The following is a 22,264-nucleotide window of genomic DNA, read 5'->3' on the forward strand; positions in this document are numbered from 1 at the left end:
ATTCTCCCATGATTGATCTCTCCAAGGAGTGTATCTACCTGAGGTAAATGTTTAACTCATATGCCTGTCTTTTGTTTGGCTGGAAGCCACCGGTGTGGGTTCAATTCCAGACCTGAAGGGCAGCTAGGGACCATAGTCTCAGTGGTTCCACCAGGCTCTATCGGAGCAGCAAACCTGGTCTCCCCCGCCCCACCACCACCACCACCTTTTTTTTTCCAAATGATTTTGAGTTTTGTTCCACATTGTTCTCCCTCTCTATCCAGGATCTCCTACACAGATTTCCCTCTGAGTGGTTAACAGTGGTAGCGGGGCAGTATCTAGTTCTTCTGGTCTCACAGTCTTATAGGCTGAGGATCGATTATGGATTTACTTGGTTTCTCTTCTTTTTTTCCCCTTCCTCGCTGTGTCTTCTTTGACTTAATAAGAACTGCTGGTATTACGGCTTTAATGTTGAAAGAGTAGGCTAATGGTGAACTTCTTAGTTGAGATCTTTAGGCTGAAACCCATAGATCTCAGAAGCATAAACTCTACAAACAGGTCTCAGAGCTCTTTCCATCTTTTTTCCTTTTTAGTGTGTAACTTCAATGACAATGACAGTCACCATAGGTAATATACAACTATGCCAAGTAATGGTGTTCTCCCTTTGTTAATCATAGTTACCTGAGGAGCCTTTATAAAATACATGTATAAATTTGTATGTATTCTATTTCCTTTCTGACCATTACTGCCCCTTCCAGGGCATGTTGAGAATGACTAGTCTGAATATTTATACAGTAACTTCCTATTTTATACAGAACATAGTTAGTCAGGAGTGTGGGAGTTTGTTAGTGATCCTAATTCTGCAGAATGGAATTAATCCTTTTTAAGCCTTTGTCACTAAATAATTATATCCCTTGCATACTGCCAAAGGAACAGGGAGACCACATCCTCTGACCTCCTCCACAAGAAGAAGACAAAATCACCATCAGTAGCCCAAGGCCTATGCCTGCAAGGCCAAACATGCTACCTCCTTCTAGCTCTTTCACCAACCCTGACACCAACCATTCCTCTCACACCACCCACCTCCTCTCTGCTGGGTTCGATAATTGGCTACATTGGCCACACGGAACTCACAGATTATGGGGTTTATTAGGGAAGCACCAGACTACAATTCAAGTTCAGAAATGCACTCAGTCTCTTGCAGCCGGCTGTCTCACTCAGCAGCCGGCAGTCTCAGTAGCACATCAGTTTCTCAGTAGTGTGTGTCTCTCTCTCAGCAGTGCGTGTCTCTCATGTCTCTCAGGAGCGCATTTCTCTCAGCAGCGCATCTCTCTTAGCTAGCAGCCAGAGAGATTCCTTCTGCCTCTAGGGAGGGCTCCTTTTGAGCCTGGCAGAGTGGCCAAACTAACCAATCCCAACATTAAAATTTTATACACCTGAGAGAGAGAGAACTTCCCAGAAGATTGCTTCATGCCATTCTCATCAGAAATAGTGCAGGAGGATAACTTTAACAATCAGGAGCTACTCAGTTGCTCATGGCAAATTCCACCAGGAGTTTACAAAGACTTAGGCTAGAAAAGCCATACCAGGTAATTTACTGTACTGCACATACTCTTAAATGACACCTGTGGGTCAGATCTCTGGGCCCAACAAGATCCCATGAAGGCCGTCTACATATCATACTTCTTATAATTAAGCTAGATATTCTTTCTCGGTCAGCAATGCTTGTTCTGTATATTGAAATTACCCCCCCCCCTTAAGTAGTTCCTTTAATGACGTTGGTTTTATGCTAAATTCAAAGATGGGGTAACCACTCAAGTCAGCCCCAGGAAATAGGACTTCTCTTACTTCTTTATGAAAGAATTTATCTTTCCGAACCTGTGGGCAGTTTTTTCTCACCTGGATCTGAAATCTAGTGAGAATCTTAACCTTTAACTTCTTAATATTACATGAGACTTTCAGTTATTTTTTATGAAAAATGTATCATGCAGAAAGACTGTGGATCAATAGGCTAAAAGCATAGTGCCTAAGGCATTTGACTGCTAACCAGAAGGCTGGCGGTTCAAACCCACCAGCCACTCCTCGGAAGGAAGGTTGGGCAATCCCACTTCCGTAGTGATACTGCCTCGGAAACCCAAGGAGGGGTCGTTATGAGTCGGGGCTGACTCGACGGCAAATAACAGCAACAACAACATACTTAACCCCAACACCACTACCTTTCTTACTACCCTTCCTCATGGATATTTGCAGGTTGACTCCTCTGTGTCCGTGCAACTGTTGGCATGTCTTGACTGATGTGCCTGCCTTTCTGTTTCTAGGTGGGCCATGCACAGACACAGCTCATGTCTCATTAATCACACCAACCAAAAGATCCTGTGGTACAGGTACGTATATCATTCTTATCTGAACTTTTCACTGAAATTAGTAATGGATTCTAATGTGATCTCCTTGACAGGGCACTTACTATTTAATTTCTTCTGTCAATTATGAAGTTATGTATTATGTGCTTACTATTGGAGTGGAGCATGAGCAGAGATCATGGTGGTGGTCTTGGGGGTCAGGTTTACTGGCTTAATACAAGCAGTTGAAACTGAGAAGGTAGCCATCAAAATTATTTACTTCCTAACATGAACAATATTAGTAAAACAGGAAACGTACAGAAAATGCACATCTTTCCTCAGTTTCTAGCGTGTTGCTAATTTGTCTCAGTCTTGGACCTATTGGGGGATACTTATTTAAATAACGGAGGCTGGAGGGTAAAGATGCAATAATAGAGATAATCAGTTGTTTTAACTTGACTATTAAACTAGTAGTTTTAGAAAATCATTTTCTCTCATTTTTCTAAAAGCCATGGGGTATGCTGAAATCATTCTTTTCAAATGCATAGAGTCCCCAAAACATCTTTGTGTATCTGTGACATTTTTATTAAATGTAAAGTCATGAATCTTTCTAAAGAGCTGTTATAGTGCCCATTTAACTCCCTTAGCATATAGCTTAATTTATTTTCAACAATATTTGCCTTTTCTAATGCTGCCTACTGTTTACAATATCTCAAGGATTATTGGAAGAATCAAAAAAATCATACTGTTTTTCTGAAGGTCACAGTTAAAGTATTTTTCATAACTTAAAAAAAATCCTTTTTTAACTTCACAACAGAAAGAGCACAAACTATGTCCATGTACAAACTTACACTGAATCCTTAGTCCTTTTAGATACTTAGGGTTTTGATGATAAACCTCACACAGGCCAGTCAGCACTGTTTCAGAGTAAAGTCCAGACACTGAACTCTAAGGAACTTCTTTTCCAAATGACCAGGCAGGGCTATGTGAAGTGGTCCTGGCATGCTGTCATCCCTTCTGTGCCCAATACCTACCCTTTACTGGGTAGTTATTGATTGAGAGAAGAGAACTGGGCCCTGGAGTGAGACTGACTACAATGATTGGCCATTGGGAAGTCGGAGAGCCAGTTGCCTACCCACTTTAGCCAGAAGCTTGAAAATGTTCAGAGCTCTTTGATTTCCGATCTAGCATTTTACATGAGCAATGTAGTCTTTCTTCTTTCCTTCCGGTCTTTGCCCTCGGGGCAGAGTTCATTTTGTAGCACACTCATTGTGTTCACGTAGCAGTCAGGGAGTAACCCTGGAGCAGATCAGGACACCCTGAGATGTTTGGGAAAGGGACTTGCATGTTCAGCTTAGGTAGGCACTGTAAGTAGCAGGAACCTCTTCTGAATATCATGTACTTGTGTTCTTCATCTTCCTAAGCAAATCTATTTCCTCCTCTCTGCTTCCATACTGTTTTGTATATCTGAAAATAATAAGGATCATGAGGCTTGCATAGGGCTGAGCAGTGTTTTGTTCTGCTGTGCATAGGGTCACTGCTCTGAGACAACTCGATGGCACCTAACAACAACAAAAATAATAATTAGATTTATTGAGTGCTTACTACATTGCAAAGCACCATACTGTATGCTTTACATACATACTTGCTTAATCTTCAGGATGTCTGCAAGTTACTTACCCTCTTTTACAGAGGAAAAACAAATCTGACATTCAGAAAGTTAAGTATAATTCCTGAGGTAAATTACTAGTAAGTAATGGAGCCAGAATTTGAGTACAGACCTTTCAGATGCTAAAGCTTGTGTTCTTTTCACTGTGTTGCTGTTTATTACATATTATCATAATTGCTTCTACCCCTAATCAGACAGTGGAGAAGCCCATCATTGAATGAAATATGGAGAAAGAGAAGCACAGATTTGGAAACATAGCATATAGTCAAGTAGTTTTTAAAAGATGGGCTCTAATCAAAGAAAAGATTTTGATTATCTTTTTCAAGGGACTAGTGGACCATGCCAACCTCAACCTACATGACCCAGAGAACCCAGAGACCAGAAGAATGAAATGGCATCCAGCTATGACTGTCAGCCACTTGAAAAGGAATCAGTATAGGATATTCTAGATAGTGTGGGAGAAGAATGTGGAACATAACTCAAAATCATAAAAAAAAGATCAGGCTTACTAATCTGATAGAGGCTGGTGAAACCCCCAAGACTGTGGCCCCTAGTCGCCCTTTGGGCCTGGAATTGAACTCACTCCTGGCTTCCAGCCAAAATCAATAGACAGGCCTACAAGGTATGCGTTTACACCAGGTAAGTATGCTCCTTAGAACAATCAACCATGGGAGATCAGAAGGCAACATCTGCACAGGGGGGCGATAGCTTAGAGAGCAGAAATGCATAGGAAAGGACTACACAGGGAAAAGGTAACCACAGGGAAAAAGTGAGAAGAGAACTATTACTTATGGGGATTGCAGTCAATATCATGAGACACAATGTATGTGAATTATTAAATGAAAACGAATTTACTCTCTAAACTTTCAACCAAATCACAATTTTTTTTTTTTTTTTTAAGAAAAAGGCTCTAGAAACAAACCTGGTTTCAGGTCATAGCTTAGCCACTTAGATGTATGTGATTTTAAACAAATAACATCTCAAAATTTTGTTCTTCATTTGTAAAATGAGATGAGAAATCTCATAGATTTGATGTAAAAACAATATGCATTAACCTCACATAGTTGTTGTGTGCCATTGAATCAGTTCTGACTCAGAGACCCTATGTGACAGAGTAGAACTCCTTCATAGGGTTTCTAGCCTTCATAGGATAATCACCAGGTTTTCTCTCCTATAGTGCCACTTGTGGGTTGGAACTACAAAGCTGTTGTTCAGCAGCTGAACACTAACTGTTGCACCACTAGGTGCCCCTCAACAAATGCTTATTAGTTGTTGTTGAGTCTCTGTTGAGTTACACCTTATGTATAACAGACTGAAATATTACCTGGTCCTCTGCCATCTTCACCCTCATTACGATTATTGGTATGTTTGAGTCCATTGTTGCGACTATTGTGTTCATCTGTCTCACTAACGGTTACCTTCATTTTTGCTGACCATACCATGATATCCTTTTCTTTCAATCAGTCCTTCCTGGTGAGGTGTCCAAAGTAAGTGAGTCAAAGTCTTGTCATCCCTGCTTCTAAGGAGTATTCTGGTTGTGTTTTTTTCTGAAACTGATTTGTTCATTCTTCTGACAGTTCATGATATATTCAGTATTCTTTGCCAACTTGACAATTCACATGCATCAATTCTTTCTTCTTCGTTGTCTGTCTTTTGCATGTATATGAGGCAATTGAAAGGACCAAAATTTTGATCTTCATTTGTAAAATGAACTTAGGTCAGGTGCATCTTAGTCATCAAAAACTTCTAAACTTAAAAGAGATTTTTTGCAGCAGGTTTGCCACAGGTGGTACATCACTTGATTTCTTGACTGCTGCTTTCATGAGTGTTGATTGTTGGTCCAAGTAGAATGAAATTGTTGACAACTTCAATTTTTTCCCCATTTATTATTATATTGTTTATTGGTCCAGTTACGAGGATTTTTGTTTTCTTCATGTTCAGGCATAATCCATTTGAAGTCTTTACCTTTTTATATTATAATCACAGCATTAAAGTTTATATTTATACAGTGGGCATCATTAAATTGTGTCAATAAACGTATTAATAAGGATCTTGTAGTTAATTGCCCTCAAGTCAAGTTCACCTTATGGCATTATAGGGTAGAACTACCCCATAGGTTGTCTGCCCCCCCCATAGGTTGTTCTTGCCTGTAATCTTAATGGAAGCAAATCACCAGGCCTGTCTTCTGTGGTTCTGCTGGGTGTGTTTGAACCACCAATCTTTAAGTTATCATTTGAGCACAAACTGCATGACATAGGGATTTTATAAGGATCTTCGTGGGGAGAAAGAATAAATTAGAAATACCGGAACTCATTGCCATACCCAGTTTTGTTTATTATTTTGTACTAGTCACCTCCTCTATTGCATATCAGTATAATAGTAGGAACTGAAGCTAATATTTTTAGGCCTTTGCATGTGAAACCATAAGAGAGGCATTGATGCTTTGTCATGTATTTCTAGACCTTCACTTAGGAGAATATGTATCTCTTTACTAGAAAAAGATTGAGAATTCTTGGCTTGGGAAGAAATTAATTCATGGTGCAGTTCAGGGAGCCTGAAGGAAAACTTGAGATATCTCAGTGTGGCCATTAAAGGTCATCAGGTTCAGCTTGTTAATACTTCTCAAAAAATCTGTTCTGTGCCACCTCAGGCTCTGTGGGCTAGCCATTCAGCCTCAGATTCAAATATTGGCTGACCCTCTGGAACAGAAATTCTTGATTTTAAGAGGTAAATCTATGATTTACTTTTATTTGCTTTGAGAACTATAAGTTCTCTGTCTGTGTCTCCATCTTTCTTTCGGCTTTGGAATCAGCAGGTTGCCTGCTGGAATCAGCAGCTTTGGAATCAGCTTGTTTCTTAGGAATCATCACCAATTATTATTGTTATATCAATGGTGTGTTTCTTACAGATTTTATATCTGGGTTCTTCAGGAGTAGGACTCATGCCTCTAACACATGCTTTGTGGTGCTTCTGACTAAGGGCCTCCGAAACAATAGCTTTCTGGTGGATTTCCCAGAGGCAAGACTTCAAGCATAGGTAATCAGTAAATAATTATCTTACAGTGGTGTCATGGTGTCATTGCTTAAGAGCCTTAGAGTGAGACCCTCTGAATTAGATTTTACCAAGCCCCTCCCAGCCAATCTTACCAGTACAAGTTTGGACCCAAAGAAGTCTTCAATTTAATAATTACATAAATTAGAAAAAGGATAGGTTGGATTGGGTGGTTCTTTAAGCCAGTGATCTGTGAAGAAGGGTACATGGTCTTTGAGGTATGAGGGAAAAATATTAAAAACTCTACCAGTCTTTTAAAATTTCTAATTTGAAGATTCATTTTATAATACATAATATATATTTGTTCATGTAGTTTATAAATAGCAATTACTGTGAAAACCAGAACCTATAAATGGCACAAACTTGTCAGAGAAGGAAAACATTTTTAGCTAAAAGGAGTGATAGAAAGATGGTAAGACTGTACCCTGTAAAAGGTAGAAAACTTGTAAGACCTGGAAAAACAAGACAGTGTCCCATGGAGTTCTAGGCCTCACAGGTTTCACTGTATATTTATATTAAAGGTACACGGTTACATTTTTATAGATAAGAGTGTGCGGTCAGAAAAGGTTAGGGACCTCTTCTTCAGTAACCAGGTTATTTTCTTTTGAATACTTTGAAAATTAGAGCTAATGATTAGCATTACAACCATTATTGCTGACAAGTTGATTGAGACTCGTAGTGACCCTGTTGGACATAGTAGAACTGCCCCATAGAGTTTCTGTGACTGTAATACATATGGAAGTGGATAACCAGGTCTTTCTCCTGCAGAGCCACTGAGTTGGTTTGAACTACCAGCCTTTCATTTAGCAGCCAAATGCTTTAACCACTGTACATCCAGGGCTCCTAGAACTGTTATTACATGGTTTAAAAATAAAAGCCTGAATATAAGCTTGAGCAGTTGGTAAATGCAAAGACAGGTGAGATCAGGTTGGGGTAGGCAAACAGGAATACATGTGTACTTGTGCTACAAAATTACCCACATACATTACAGAAATAACATGAGGACAGGGTTGGAGTAGCTTCTCAGAGACAACCAAACACTTTAAGAGAGAGAATCACTGGACCTGCAGGCTCAGGACCATAGTCTTGGGGTACATTATGATCATTTGGCACAATGTAGTACACAAAAATCTTGTTCTGCATCCTACTTTGGTGAGTAGCGACTGGGGTATTAAAAGCTTGCAAGTGGCCATCTAAGGTGCAAGTATTGGACTCCTCTCACCTGGAGCAAAGAAGAGTGAAGAAAATCAAAATCATTTGGAAATAATTAGTTTAAAAATATGATGGACCATGAGGACGTCGGTCTTCACGACCCCGAGGCTAGAAGAACTAGACGGTGCCTAGTTACCAATGCCAGCCACTTGAGAAGGGATCAGAATTTGGAGATCCTGCTTAGAGTGGGAGGAAAAATGTGGAACAAAATTCAAAAACAGAAAAATGACCAGAATTATTGGTCAGGTAAAGATTGGTAGAACCCCCGGAGACTATGACCCTGGATTATCCTTCAGGCCTAGAAATGGACTCACCCCCATGGATTTGGCACTCAGCCTGACAGTAGAAGGACCTACATGCAGAACATCTACCCCAGGGAGACATACCCACCTACCCTAGGGAGATGCACCCCTTAGATCAATCAGCCATGGGACATCAGAGCGGTAGCATTCGCATAGAGGGAAAGCTGGACAGACAGGAATGCATAGATAAAAAGGGCACAGGGAGGAGGCATTCACAGGGTGGAGAGGAGAGAGGAGAGTTTTTATGGTTGGGAATTGTTAACGGGGCTGTGAAATCAGGTGAGCATGAACTGTTGAATATAAAACAAATCTGCTTTGTAAATTTGCACCTGATGCACAATATAAATAAATAAACATAAGCCTGGGTGGTTGATTAATCAGTCTCCAGTTAATATTTCAAGTGACCTACTGTGTTTGATCAGATAGAAGGTATTATAATTTACAGAGGTGCTCAGCATTGTAGAGTGTTTTGGTCTGCAAGCATCAAGATAAGAGGGGAAACTTTTTTTTAAGAAATTGCTTTTTGATAACTGTGAGTCTAAAAAAACAATTGCAAAAAGCTGTAGTAGCAATGAAATATCAGTTTGTGAACTAGGTATGACAAATACTTCTTTAGATGCTAACCTTTAGCCATACACAGATATTAACAGTTAAATTCAGTGTAATCTTTAGATAGAAAAATATGTCAGCACCATGAACATTTTGGTATTTAAGACAGAGAAGAAATTAAATGAAGGTTTGCTTGGTTCTCCTCTAGCCCCCCAATGCTGCTCCCTACACTCCCCCTTTGTAGAAATCTGGATGTCTGCAGTAAACATAGAGTTGAAAAGTGCTGCCAGCTCCCAAGTTGCTTTTGGTTACAATGTGATGGTTAAAGTATATCACACCTTCATATTACTAGAGAGAACTTATATTTCTTCAAAGAGCTCAGAATGTTTTGCACATGTCCCCTTGTTAATTCTCACAGTATTCCTGCTAAGCCGAAATCCATTGTAAAGGACAGAGTTCACTTTACTTGGGAACAAACCACCAGAAGATTCCCTTTTACTTTTCATTTTTTCCTGAATATCCAGTTATGCCTTAAGTCAAAATGTTGTAATCTGAGCTATGGTTTTCTCTTTTAGACAATTTGTTATTAGGAAGATATTTGGATATTTAAGTTTTTAGATATCTTCTTGAGATCATATTTTTATGTCTGAAAGACCTTGTGGAAAAGTTTGTTACCTTTTCTCAAGTATTTAAAGATTTGTTATGTGACCTTTTGTCAAAAGAGTTATTTGCAGAGTTACAGCAAAACAAAATGTTATTTTGTATTTCTTCTATTGCAGTTGGTGATGAACTTTAAAATTAGTTGTTTGAGCTGTAATGTACAGGTAGAACCATGGTCTCTCTCAATAGGATCCTTAAACAGTGACTAATCCAAGGACTCTGCTCCACTAGGCCTGCTGCTGTAGTTGGGGAGTAGGGGCTTTGTGTGGGTGACATCCTACTGTGACATTCACTAGCTCTTAGCCCAATGTTGACTTTGTCAAGGAACAGACCTTTTTTAACATGAAAAGTGAAAACTATTCCTTCTCTAGAGTTTCAGTATTCTTAATAAGGCTTTGTCTTTTAATTTTATGGTCCTTAAAAAAAAAAAAAAAGTTATTGTGATTTGGATGAAAGTTTACAGAGCAAGATCATTTTCCATACATCAGTTCATACAAATTTTGTTTCAGGACATTGACTACAATTCCTCACATTATAACAGCTCTCTTCTCACTTCTTTCCTGTAGTTACCTCTTCCCTGTGTCCTTCCCTCCCATGTACTCCTGCCCCCACCCGACTCCCCAGCTATCTCCTGTGCAGATGCTGCTCTTCTGTTCTTTCCATGATTGGTTTCTCCAAGGAGTGCATCTACCTGATGTAAATGTTCACCTCATATGCCTGTCTTTTGTTTGGCTGGAAGCTACAAGAGTGAATTCAGTTCCAGACCTGAAGGGTAAATAGGGGCCAGAGTCTCAGAGGTCTCGCCAGGCTCTATCAGACCAGCAAACCTGGTCTCTTTTTTTTTATGATTTTCAGTTTGTTTGTACATTGTTCTCCCACTCTATCTAGGATCTCCTGCACCGATCCCCCTCCAAGTGGTTGACAGTAGTAGCCAGGCACCATCTAGTTCTTCTGGTCTCATGGTCATGTAGGCTGAGGATCACATGGTCTACTAGTTCCTTAGACTGTTTCATTGTGTCTTTGATTTTTTTCATTCTTCTTTGCCCTGGATGAGGAGAGGCCCATCGTTACATCTAGATGGCTGGTTGTAACTTTTAAGATCTTAGTCGCTACTCACCAAAGTAGGATATGTTGTTGTTGTTATGTGCCGTTGAGTCGGACCGACTCATAGCGACCCCTCCTTGGGTTTCCGAGGCAGTATCACTACGGAAGTAGATTGCCTCATCTTCCTTCCGAGTGAGGAGTGGCTGGTGGGTTTGAACCGCCAGCCTTCTGGTTAGCAGTCAAGTGCCTTAGCCACTATGCTACCAGAGCTCTTAAAGTAGGATATAGAACAGTGTTTTTGTGTAGTATGTTATGCCAGTTGAGCTTGATGTCCCCTGCGACCATGATCCTGAGCCCATGAGTCCAACTAATTGCTCCCTCTGGGTAGCTGGCAATGGCCAAGAAGTCACCATAACCTTGTTTCCTCATCAGCTCTACTATACACCTGGACATTTTATGGCACATACAGATATACTTGTAGAAACATCATCTGCCATCCCTGTACGTGGTCATAGACACACTCCCTCCTGCCTAGATGTACTTGATCGTTCCGCCTGTCCACTTGTCCATCCACCTATAGATCAATGTGTGTCATCACTGACAATGGATCCTTTTATTTCTGAAGTTAAAATAAAAAAAATAATAAGCACGTTTACAGACTTGACATACCATCAACAGACTTTTGATTTACTCTGTCTTATGATCTTGATAACTAAGGTGCACTTGCCCCAAGAGCTGTGGTCTTGTCAGTCACCTCATATGCATGAAGAGCTGGACAATGAAAAAAAAAAGACAAGAGGAATTGCTACATTGGGACTGTGATGTTGGTGAAGAATATTGAATATGCCACAAACTTGCCAGAAGAATGAACACATTAATCTTAGAGGAAATATAACCACAATGCTCCTTAGAGACGAGAACTGTGAGACTCTGGCTTACTTACTTACTTTGGGCACATCATTAGGAATGACCAGTTGCTAGAAAAGGACATCATGGTTGGTAAATAGAGGGTCACCCAAAAGGAGAGAAACGCTCAGTGAGATGGATTGACAGAATAGCTGAAACAGTGCACTCAAGCACAGCAACTATGGTGAAGTAACACAGGACAGGGCAACATTTTTTGCTGTACATAAGGTCATCATGAGTTGGCGCCAGTTGACAGCAACTAACAACAACACATCTATATTCACTTTTACTCTTCTTCCAGCAAATATGTTGAGCAGATAATATTCTGATAGATATGAAAAATTAAGATTAAAAAAATGTTATGTGTGTGTTAAAAATGTGATTATAATTAGTAGAGTAGCAAGTAAAATAACCATTTGTGGGGCTGTGAGGAAGCTCTAATATTGCCTGGAAGCAGATGGGACTAGAAACTGTCCCATTAAAACATCAAGGCAATTTTTTCTAGAAAGTTTTTTCTTTCTGCTCTTAAGAAGCATGTTAATTCAGTTTAACAGTATGTTGCATGCCTGTTGTGTTTTCTTAAAAATAAAATAAGAGAGAGCACATTTTTATCCTTTTGGGTTATCTTTTTTCCTTGCAGTGTGATGAACAATGACACAAACTAGAATAGCCTTGTGGTGTTCATTGTTTCCTTCTTTTCACCTAGAACGTTTTCATGACTCACTTTTCTTGGGCAGCCTAATCCTGATACTGTCTGTTCTTATAAAGACAAGAGAAGAAACTTCCTTTCACCTGGGAGTTAAGAGAAGATTGACGTGCTAAATACTTTCTATATCAGCGTGCAGAAGTCAGTTAAAGGGAAATGTTTTCATTGCTGTTACGTTACCAAGAGGTTTATATAAGATCTTTTAAATTGATTCAGAAGCTAAAGGGTGGTAGTGTTAAATCAGAGGTGGTCCTGTAAATCTTAGAAATACCTACAGTTGTGTGTTTATCTCCTGGTAGAGTCAATATTCATGGAAACATTTTAGCCACCACATTTAATCCTACGAGTTGAGTCAATGACTACAAACTATATTGGTCAATATTATACACTGTCGGTCAATCTTCTAAGATGATTTCATTTTTTTTCCTCTGATCTATGGAGCTTTTAAGGAAGGTAGCTTTGGGTGTGAGTTCGACTGTGTAATTTAGTTTTTCTCTCTCTCTTTTCTCTTTCTTTCTTTTCGGTCCTTCAGGTGTAGCTTTTCCCTCAGGTCTGCAGTATCAGCATTTGAGACAGAAAATTAGAAATTTGACCTACTTAGGTAATATGCAAGTTCCCATCAGGAGAATATTAGGGAAGATATAAACCTTTCGTTTTTATTAGCATTTAATGTAACCATTGAAGAAAGAGCAAAACAGTAAATCTGTCATGGCAAGGAAAAAAGTATTAAAAAAATGTTTTACCTCATGCACTCATCATCCTGGGTCCTAAAGGAGTTCATTTGATTCCTGAGGCAGGGGACAAAATGAATACCAAATATTTGGCAAGACTGCAAAAATTTCTCTAATCTGAAAGGTACTATCTTGGCATGCTTTATAATAGGAAAAAAAGTAGTTCTTACCTCGGTATGATAAGAACTACTTTTTTCCTATTATAAAGCATGCCAAGATAGTACCTTTCAGATTCGGTATGATGGTAGCATAGAGGCTAAGACACTTGCCTGCTAACCAGACGGCTGGCGGTTCAAACCCACCAGCCACTCCTCGGAAGGAAGGTTGGGCAATCCTACTTCCGTAGTGATACTGCCTCGGAAACCCAAGGAGGGGTCGCTATGAGTCGGGTTTGACTCGATGGCACATAACAACAACAACAACAACAACCTCGGTATGATGGGATGCCTAGTGGCTGTTTGGCCATTGAGTGGGTGATTGAGTCAGGGAAATATGTTGGTGAATGTTTTCTCTTGTTTTTTTGTTTTTGTTTTGTCTTCAGTCTGCCTGAACTATTGCTTACCTTAAAGAACAGTATGAGGGGACCAGGCAATATAAATAACAATAAGTTTAAAAGCATTTCATACAATGTAGACATTTTGAGTAAGATCAAGGAAAATTTACTGTTTTTTAATTATACTCCTAAATAAGAGTTAGGTCCAATTGCCACCAATTGCTGTGTTTGTCAAACAGGCTGCCTAGACATATAACAGTCATCAGAGCTTTTTTCAGAGGGCTTTATTTTGGTTTTACTCATGAGACCAGGGACTCCCTTCTGAGAAAAGACTGATAGAAGTGACTATCAAGCCAGGGTGCTAATCTTTTGGGAGGAATTTTGGCACTTGAAAGATAAAACATTCACTCCAGTATAAAAAAGGAAAGAAAGCGTGATAGGGCTTGTTACTGTTTTGGATGTGGGTGTGTAGCCTAGGCTTCGGTGGGAGCACATTCAGTTTGCTTGGATCCTGACTGCAGTTACACCTGGTTTTTTGCTTTTATGGTCATTTATTTTAATATAGTTTGCACTCTTTACCAAGGAGAAGAGCCCTCAACTTCCATTAATTAGCTCTTTTATTGCTCTGTTGGGGCAAAATGCTTGAGCCAACACTATTTAAAAAGATTTATCAAGGGAATTCAATGTTCTCTCCTCCTTTGAAATGTTTGGATTTTTTTTCTTTTTCTTTTTTCCTTTTTTGGTGGATGGGCGGAAAAGTGTCTTTCAGGTGCTGCTCTGTAGTATGTATTTGCCTCTTAAAGGACAGCATGTTAGAACTGTAGCCTTTTCAAAGCAGTCTTAACAGAAGGAGTGTGTTAGAACAGCCACGAAGCTACAGTATACATCATCTGCACCTCACAATGATGCTGCCCATTAAGAAGACCTTTTTTTTTTTTTTTCCTACTCAGTTTCTGGCTATACTAATAGAACAGCGCATCAAGCAAGGCTGTAAATAAAAGTTATTACCTAATAGGTGGGTGCTGAAGTGGAACGGAGGGAGCTGAGGCATGGAGGCCTTATTACTGCTCATCAGCAATTATAAACAGGATAAAGTGTCTGGGACTTGCGCTGATGCAGCTAGGGCTAATAGAGGCTGGGGATGACACTGGGCCATGATAGGATGATATATGCTGATGGGTTTTTACTGCCTCATCTTGCTGCTTGCTTCTAAGACAGGTTGTGTTACCCGTTTTCCTGCTTGTTCATCTATCTGAAGAGACAGTCCCATTGCCTCTCCTGCCAGCAGATGGGCTGGCATAATGCCTAAGGCACTTGACTGCTAACCAGAAGGCTGGTGGTTCAAACCCACCAGCCACTCCTTGGAAGGAAGGTTAGGCAATCTACTTCTGTATTGATACTGCCTTGGAAACCCAAGGAGGGGTCGCTGTGAGTCAGGTCTGACTCGACAGAACATAACAACAGCAACAACATGTCTGCTTCCAGAGCACTCCCCTCATGAAGCGTTTTAAGAAATCATAATCACGGTTGATTAAAGCCATAATCTTATTGTATTGCCTACTATCATGGTTACAGAGCCTTCAGAAATGGTTCCTTACATGGAATATTTGACCAGCTGAGATACTGTGGTTAGTCAGCCAGTCCAGCACTTTATTGAAAGAGCACTGTGACGGAGTCCTATACTAGATTCTGTAGGAAAATGCAAAACAAGCGATAAACATGTGTCTCGCCCTTGGGAGTTGATACATAAAGAGGCAGAATAAATACACAACCATAAATACAACTAATTTTAGCTTTAGAGAGCAAGAAACATAATTAATGTTTATTTCAAAAACTGAAGATAGGATAAATTATGCCAGTCATTAGGAGCAAATGATATTATTAATGTGGCATTTTTCCTTTAAAGAATTTCTTCCTAGTGAAGTGTTCAGAATTTAGTTCCTTAAGAGTCAGTAGGAGTGATGAAGGGATATTGGAATGTGGAAGGGAAGTCTAGCAGTAGGGCTTTGTTTTCTTAGTGAATAGAAAACTGCAAATATGACTTGGCAATGCTTTTGAGTAGCACATAAGCACCTAATACTTGGGAAAATTGAGATACAGCTCTATTCAACTTTGATCACTTGACTTCACTAAATCACAGTAATTAGACCTTTGAGATAGGAGAAATCTGTAGCAGAGCCACAGAGGAATGCTTTTGAAAAGGGCTTACCAGTTTGATCCAGGAGTTTATGAGCATTCTGTTTGTCACTTGTGCCTTTAAATGAATTCATTTTATGCAGTACCTTCAAAACTTACCTATCGAGACTTCCTGCCGTTAAAAGAATTGTAGATTTTCTATGGAGTTCTTTGATGCTTTAAGTTATGCATAGGTGTACCTCATTTTAAGGAAGCATAATACATGATAATCCCAATATTACAAAGCAGATAAACTTAAGAATTAATAGTATTGTAGAAGGGTCCTTCAGTTTATAAACTGTCTTGCCAGTGGGTTAATATAAATAGGTTTTGCATATAAATTAATATTCGACTTACCAAAAGATCAATTCCTACATCTGTTTACTCAGAGAATGTTCTGTGGGCAGTGGAATGAAAGAAGGGAGATGAATCTGAGAAAGATGCTTTCAAAGGATAAGTGACAGAATTCGATGACTGATTGCATTTGGCTGGGAGCTGAGGGATGAAAGGTATGAATAATGATAGAAGGGGAGTGGGAAGGAAGAAAATCAAACTATTTTTTAGTTTCCGATAAGCTAAATTTTAGGTTACTGTAGATAGTCCTGTAGAAAGGTATAAACATGGACTTAGTTTGGAGATCTTCAACCTAGAAACAATAATTAAGCTGTGCAAGTGAGTAAATGAATACAGAAAAAGAAGGGCTGCTTTGAACCAACCAAACTCACAGCCGTCAAGTAAATTCCAACTCATACAACTCTATAGGACAGAATAGAACTGCCCCAAAGGGTCTCTGAGGCTGTAAATCTTTATGTAAGCAGACTGCCTCATCTCCTGTGGAGCAGCTGGTGATTCAAATCATCGACCTTTTGGTTAGCAGCCAAATGCCTTCACCACTGCACTACCAGAACTCCTTAAAGACTGCTTATTTGTTATGTGCTGTCGAGTCGGACCTGACTCATGGTGACCCCTCCTTAGGTTTCCAAGGCAGTTTCACTACAGAAATAGATTGCCCAGAAAAGAGAAAGGGAAGCCAATGAATTAAGGAAGCTTAACGAAAGGAGTACATTTCATACATGATTATGAAAGGTGCGTGAAAAGAGGTATCAGGAAATGAGGACTGACCAAAGCTGTTGCTAGCATATGATTATTGGAAAACCTCAAAGGAGTTTCTGTATGGTTGTAGGAAACCAAAGTGTGATGGCCAGGAAATGAAGGCAGCAGACAGAAATCATTCAATTAAGGACTTAGTTGAGCCATTAAAAATAGATAATGATGATTGGAAGATGAGCCAGGTATTTCTTGGCATGGAATGGCTAAGATACTGAAGGAACCATTTTGCCTACCCTGGTTAAGATATGAAGGAAAGGGGCCTGGGAAGACAAAGAAATTGACAGTATTAAAGGAGAAATGGGAAAGATATATATAAGCAAGATCCTTCAGAGGTAGAAAGGAATAGACCCCAAAAGCATGAGTTTCCTCTAAGACTTATAAGGAAGGAAGAAATACAGATAATAGATTTTCTCTTTTAATACACAGACAATTGAGACAGAAAGAAGTAGAGAGTTCATCCTATAAGTCACTGTTTTTTGAATAAAGAAATAATATCATCAGCTCTAAGTAGCAGGAGAGAACTGAAGTTATAAGGAGAGAACTATTGTAGACTGAAGGGAAAATACGATTACCAAATACTAACTAATCTGTCATTAAACCAAACCAAACTCACTGCTGTTGAGTTGGTCCCAACTCACAGCATCCCCTCCTTGGGTTTCCGAGGTGGTATCTCTATGGAAGTAGATTACCCAACCTTCCTTCCGAGGAGTGGCAGGTGGGTTTGAACCGCCAGCCTTCTGGTTGGCAGTCAAATGCCTTAGGTACTATACCACCAGAGTGCCTAAGATGTTGTTAAATAGTTGAAATTTATAGTGGGTCAGAATGAGACTTTCTCTCACTACTACTACATTTAGCCCAACAGAGAAGAGCAAAGAGAGAACAAGAGATGCTCATTTTTTTAATTACAAGTTTTCATTTTTACCAAAGTAATGCATGGTAGCACATCATACAACAGAAAAGCTTGTAAGAGAAGGTGATAGTCAAAGAGACAGTCCCACTCTACAAAACTGGTTGTTAGCTGACTCCCTGGCACTCGACAACAACATACTACTACTCCTTACCCTCCGTATTTAGTATTTATTTTATTGGCTTTTATTCTTAATCAGTTAACTTTCAGCACCTTGGTCTCTCTTTTTTTAATTGAGATGAAATTCATGTAACCTACTACTAACCATTTTAAAGTATATAGTTCAGTGGCATTTAGTATATTCACAAAGTTGTGCAACTACCACTTCTCTCTAGCTTCAAAACTTTTTCATCACTTCAGAAAAGCACCCTTATTAAGCCCTTACCAGATATGTGATTTGCAGATGTTTTCTCCCATTCTTGATAATGGCCTTTTTTTCCACATTCTTGATAATGGCCTTCAATGCACAAAGTTTTTGTTTTTTTATGAAATCTATTTTTTCTTTTCTTTTGCTGCTCAAGCTTTCGTTGCCAAACATAAGACTCTATTGGCAACTCTGAGGTCATGAAAATTTTTCTATTTGTTTTCTTCTAGTGTTTTAATAGTTTTAGCCCTTATTTTCAAGTCATTCTACTTTGAGTTAATTTTTATATATGGAGTGAGTAGGGAATCCAGTTTTCATTCTCAGCATCATCTCTTGATGAGGGTATTAACATCTGTAATCTTTCTTCCACTTTCCTTCTCATACCTCCTGTCAGTTATACTTGTACTTACTATATTGTTAGGCTTGTTAATTATTTACATTTGGGCTTGCTACTATCATCAAATCTTCCACATATGTTCATAGATTGCTTCTAAACATTAGAAGCTGATAAATGGCATTTATTTTTTTATGACTCTGTAAATGTTGCTCAATGCCAGGGTGCCGAGTTATATCCTAGAATATATTTCTTTTTCTATGGGTTTAATGGTTGGGCAATCTACTTCCGTACTGATACTGCCTTAGAAACCCAAGGAGGGGTCGCTATGAGTCGAAATTGACTCGATGGCAGTGAGTTTTTTTAATGTCACAGTCCCTGGGCCATCGAATTCTTTGTTTTATCAAGTCAAATTGATAGTTACATTTCATCATCAGTTGCTCATAAATCATGTCACATTTAGTTTGCTTTATATCTGAATTGTGACTTACTTTCTTAGCATTTGTAATTGTCTGTTTTTTCTTGAAGTATTTGGTTTCCTGTCACTAGTTTTTAATTCACACCTTTACCCAAGAACTCCTTCCTGAAGCCTACCATCTTTCTGCCCAGTCTGTACTAGATATTCCTTAAGCCTACTGTGTTACCACATACTTTCACTCATTTTTCTGGACTACCCCTTAAGCACCTGCCTAAGAGAGGGAATGTGAGAGTTCTTGCATATCTGAAAATGTCTCTTTTGCTCTCAGTTTGAAAGTTTAACTGAATTCTATTATCCTTGGATGAAAATCATTGCTTCCTATTTTTAGCATTCAGTGTTATTGAGACGTCAGATGTCACTGGTTTTCCTTCTTTTATAAGTAATGTATGTTTTTTTTGTTTGTTTGTTTTTTCCTGCAGAACTCTTAGGATCATGTTTTTATTCTTGCTGTTCTGAAATTTTGTAATGAAATGTCTAGTGGGCATTTTTCCTTTTCCATTCAAGATGCTTGATACTTGCTAGGCCCCTATATCTGACGACCGATGCCCTTCTTCAGCCCTGGAAAGTCTTTAATATTCCAGCTCAATTTTTTTCTTCTGTTTCTGGGATTCTCATCATTCAGCTGTTGTGCCAGCTAGATTGATATTTCCTCTTAACTCCCTGCTCATATTTTCCATCTTCTCTATTTTCTGGATGATTCAATTGACTTTACCTTTCAACCCATGTTTCGATTTTATCAGTGAGATTGCTCTTGTTCTCACAAAGTTTCTTTTTCATAATATCCTGTTCTTGTGAATGAAAATAATAATAAAACAATATCTTCTCTGAGTGTATTAGTGGTTAGATTTGTTGTTTGTCCTCTTTTTGCTGAGTCATCTAATTGTCTTGGGACTAGTTTTTATCTGTTTATCTTAAACTTCATGCTTCTGGTTCTTCTCATTTGCCTGGCAAAGCTTGGCTTTCATGTTTAAGAAAAAAAGGCCTGGATGTGTGGAGAGGGTATATCAGGTCTCTTTCTTCACTGGGAATTTTTACTGGAATAGAGGTGCTGATCAGCTGAATTTGTTGTGAGAAGACTGAGTCTCTCAAATTCAGAATGAGGGACTTGACTGTGAAGTTAGCATAGAATCAGTTTTGCCTTGACAAGCCATTTTGTTTCTTCAGAGGAGAGCTGTCCAGATTTTTCTCAGGTAAATGTGGGCTCCCTGCCAAGGGTGGGGGGTATAGAGTAGTCCAGTCATTCCACACATAATATACCTTCAGTTGACCCCTGCTTTATGCCCTGCTTCTTATTGTGCTTCTCCCCACTCCTGTAGCTTTTGAGCCCAGGAACCTCTTAGGACTTCCTTTGCACATGCTGGCTGCTACCTCTATAGCCCCCAGATTTCAGCCTCAGCCCATTCTTATCTTCTATCACGTTCTAGAAATTTGTTTACAATCTTATTTATTGATTGAGTCAAACACACACACAAAATCTCCAGTTATTTTTATTACAGTGGTTTGGTTCATTCTTCATGTTATTTCTGCGCTTCGACTTTAGTAGATTCTGGAAAGGAATCAGAGGAAAATTTAAGGGTAGCCTCAATGGAATGACATGGTTCTGAGGTAATCTAGAAAGTGAGATATATTCAGTTAAAGGAAGTAGAGGGTGGCAGTTGAGAGTGTGGGCTCTAGAGATGCAAACTGCCTGGATTCACCTTCCTGCCACCTTTTATGAGACACATAGCTGGAAAAATTGTTGGCCTTCTTTGTGAACCTTTATTTTCTCTTCTGTAAAATGGAATTCATAATAATAGACCCAACCATAGAGTTGTTAGGAGATAATATATTTAAAGCACCTAGCATAGTACCTGGTAAATCCTCAACAAATAATTAATTGAGAGGTGGGCAAAGAGGGCTTCTGGTGATCTGAATGAACAGCAAGTGAAGAGAAGCTTGCAAGCGTGTAGAAGAAAATGAGAATGAACTCATACATATAGTCTGGTTGTAAAAAGAGAAAGAATCAGAAACTGGTACTAATGACCTAAGGTCAAGCAGATTGGAGAATGCAGACGTGGAAAGGAAATGGAGGGCAGCTAGTCAAGTGAGCAGCCCTTGCTTGAATAGGTGAGGATTGTGAATGGCAGGAAGCCCAGCCTTCCATCCTTTCTTAAGAAAATTGGCCATCAGACCGATGGGGAAAAAAAAAAAATTCTGTGCTTTGTTTTAAAAGTAACATTTTACTGTATAAATTGGTGGAAAATTATCGTTACAGAGGTTTCACAAGCTTGCCTTCTACCAAAATAAATACTCCTATTTCCTGATTTCCTCTCTAAGCTTTTAATTGTAATTGAACTCCTCTTTCTGGAGCAAATTGCAATTTAGGGACCTCAGAGGGTTAACAGTTTTCTTATGGTTAAAATCTTGGTGGAAAAAAAGACTGGCTGTTGCATCCAAACCAACATGAGAAGACACTTTAGCAAATAAATTTACTTCTTCATGACTAAAAATCAAACAGTTTAACCTTGGAAGCATTTTTTATCATGGGGGACTTCATATTATCATTAGCTATCTGCATAGCCAAGTGCTTCTGTGGGCTCAGCTAACCAGCCTTCCACTACATGTGTGTAATTATTTTTAGTGCATTCACATACACTGCTATAAAAGCTTATTTGGCCTTATGCTCCCTGCCGTTCTGAATTCTCTATTTCATTACCAGTATCCACCCACAGAGTTTTGGAAAACCATTCCGGAATAGCAGAACCACAACTCAGAATTTTAAATAAACCACATCTCTATTAGCTCAAAAGACAAGGGAATTAGTTACATACTATGCATTTCTCACATTTGTCCACCCTTTCAAAACTTATTAAAAATGTATACATATATAAGCAGGAAAATAGGGCATATATACCTCAGATTGTATTAATTTTCTGTTACTTTAGTGATGGGTAAACAAAGAGAATACAGCAATCTTTAAGAATTTTTCCTTTAATGTGGGCCAGTATTTACTTGAAAAAAATATACTAAGTACTTCTTTTTCCTAGAGAAAATTGAACAGCTCTTTTCCAAAGATAATGTTATATTACATCTTGAACTATAGGGTAGCTTTTGAACCTGTGTAGTAACATTTTGAATGGAAGTTGTTGCAGCAGAGAGTTTGTTTTCCAAGTTGGGATTAACTGATTGTTCCTATAACTGACAACGATTCAAGTCCACTTTTTCTTTGGTCTCCTACTGATAAATTCATTTTTTTTTTTTTTTATTGTGATTTGG

The 22,264-nt window shown here is 39.0% G+C and overlaps 1 protein-coding gene across 1 annotated transcript in view; it reads left to right on the forward strand.

Moving 5' to 3' along the window:
• The window catches only part of ZFAND3 (zinc finger AN1-type containing 3), a 502,295-nt gene that overhangs the window by 396,858 nt on the left and 83,173 nt on the right, over positions 1 to 22,264 (forward strand). Inside the window, exon 4 of the mRNA XM_007939417.2 lies at positions 2,298 to 2,363. Coding sequence (XP_007937608.1) covers positions 2,298 to 2,363 — 66 coding nt within the window. The remainder of the gene's footprint in view (positions 1 to 2,297; positions 2,364 to 22,264) is intronic.

This window comes from Orycteropus afer, unplaced genomic scaffold (genome assembly GCF_000298275.1).
Source record: "Orycteropus afer afer isolate SDZICR_OR568_19922 unplaced genomic scaffold, OryAfe1.0 scaffold00059, whole genome shotgun sequence".
Lineage (NCBI taxonomy): Eukaryota > Metazoa > Chordata > Mammalia > Tubulidentata > Orycteropodidae > Orycteropus > Orycteropus afer.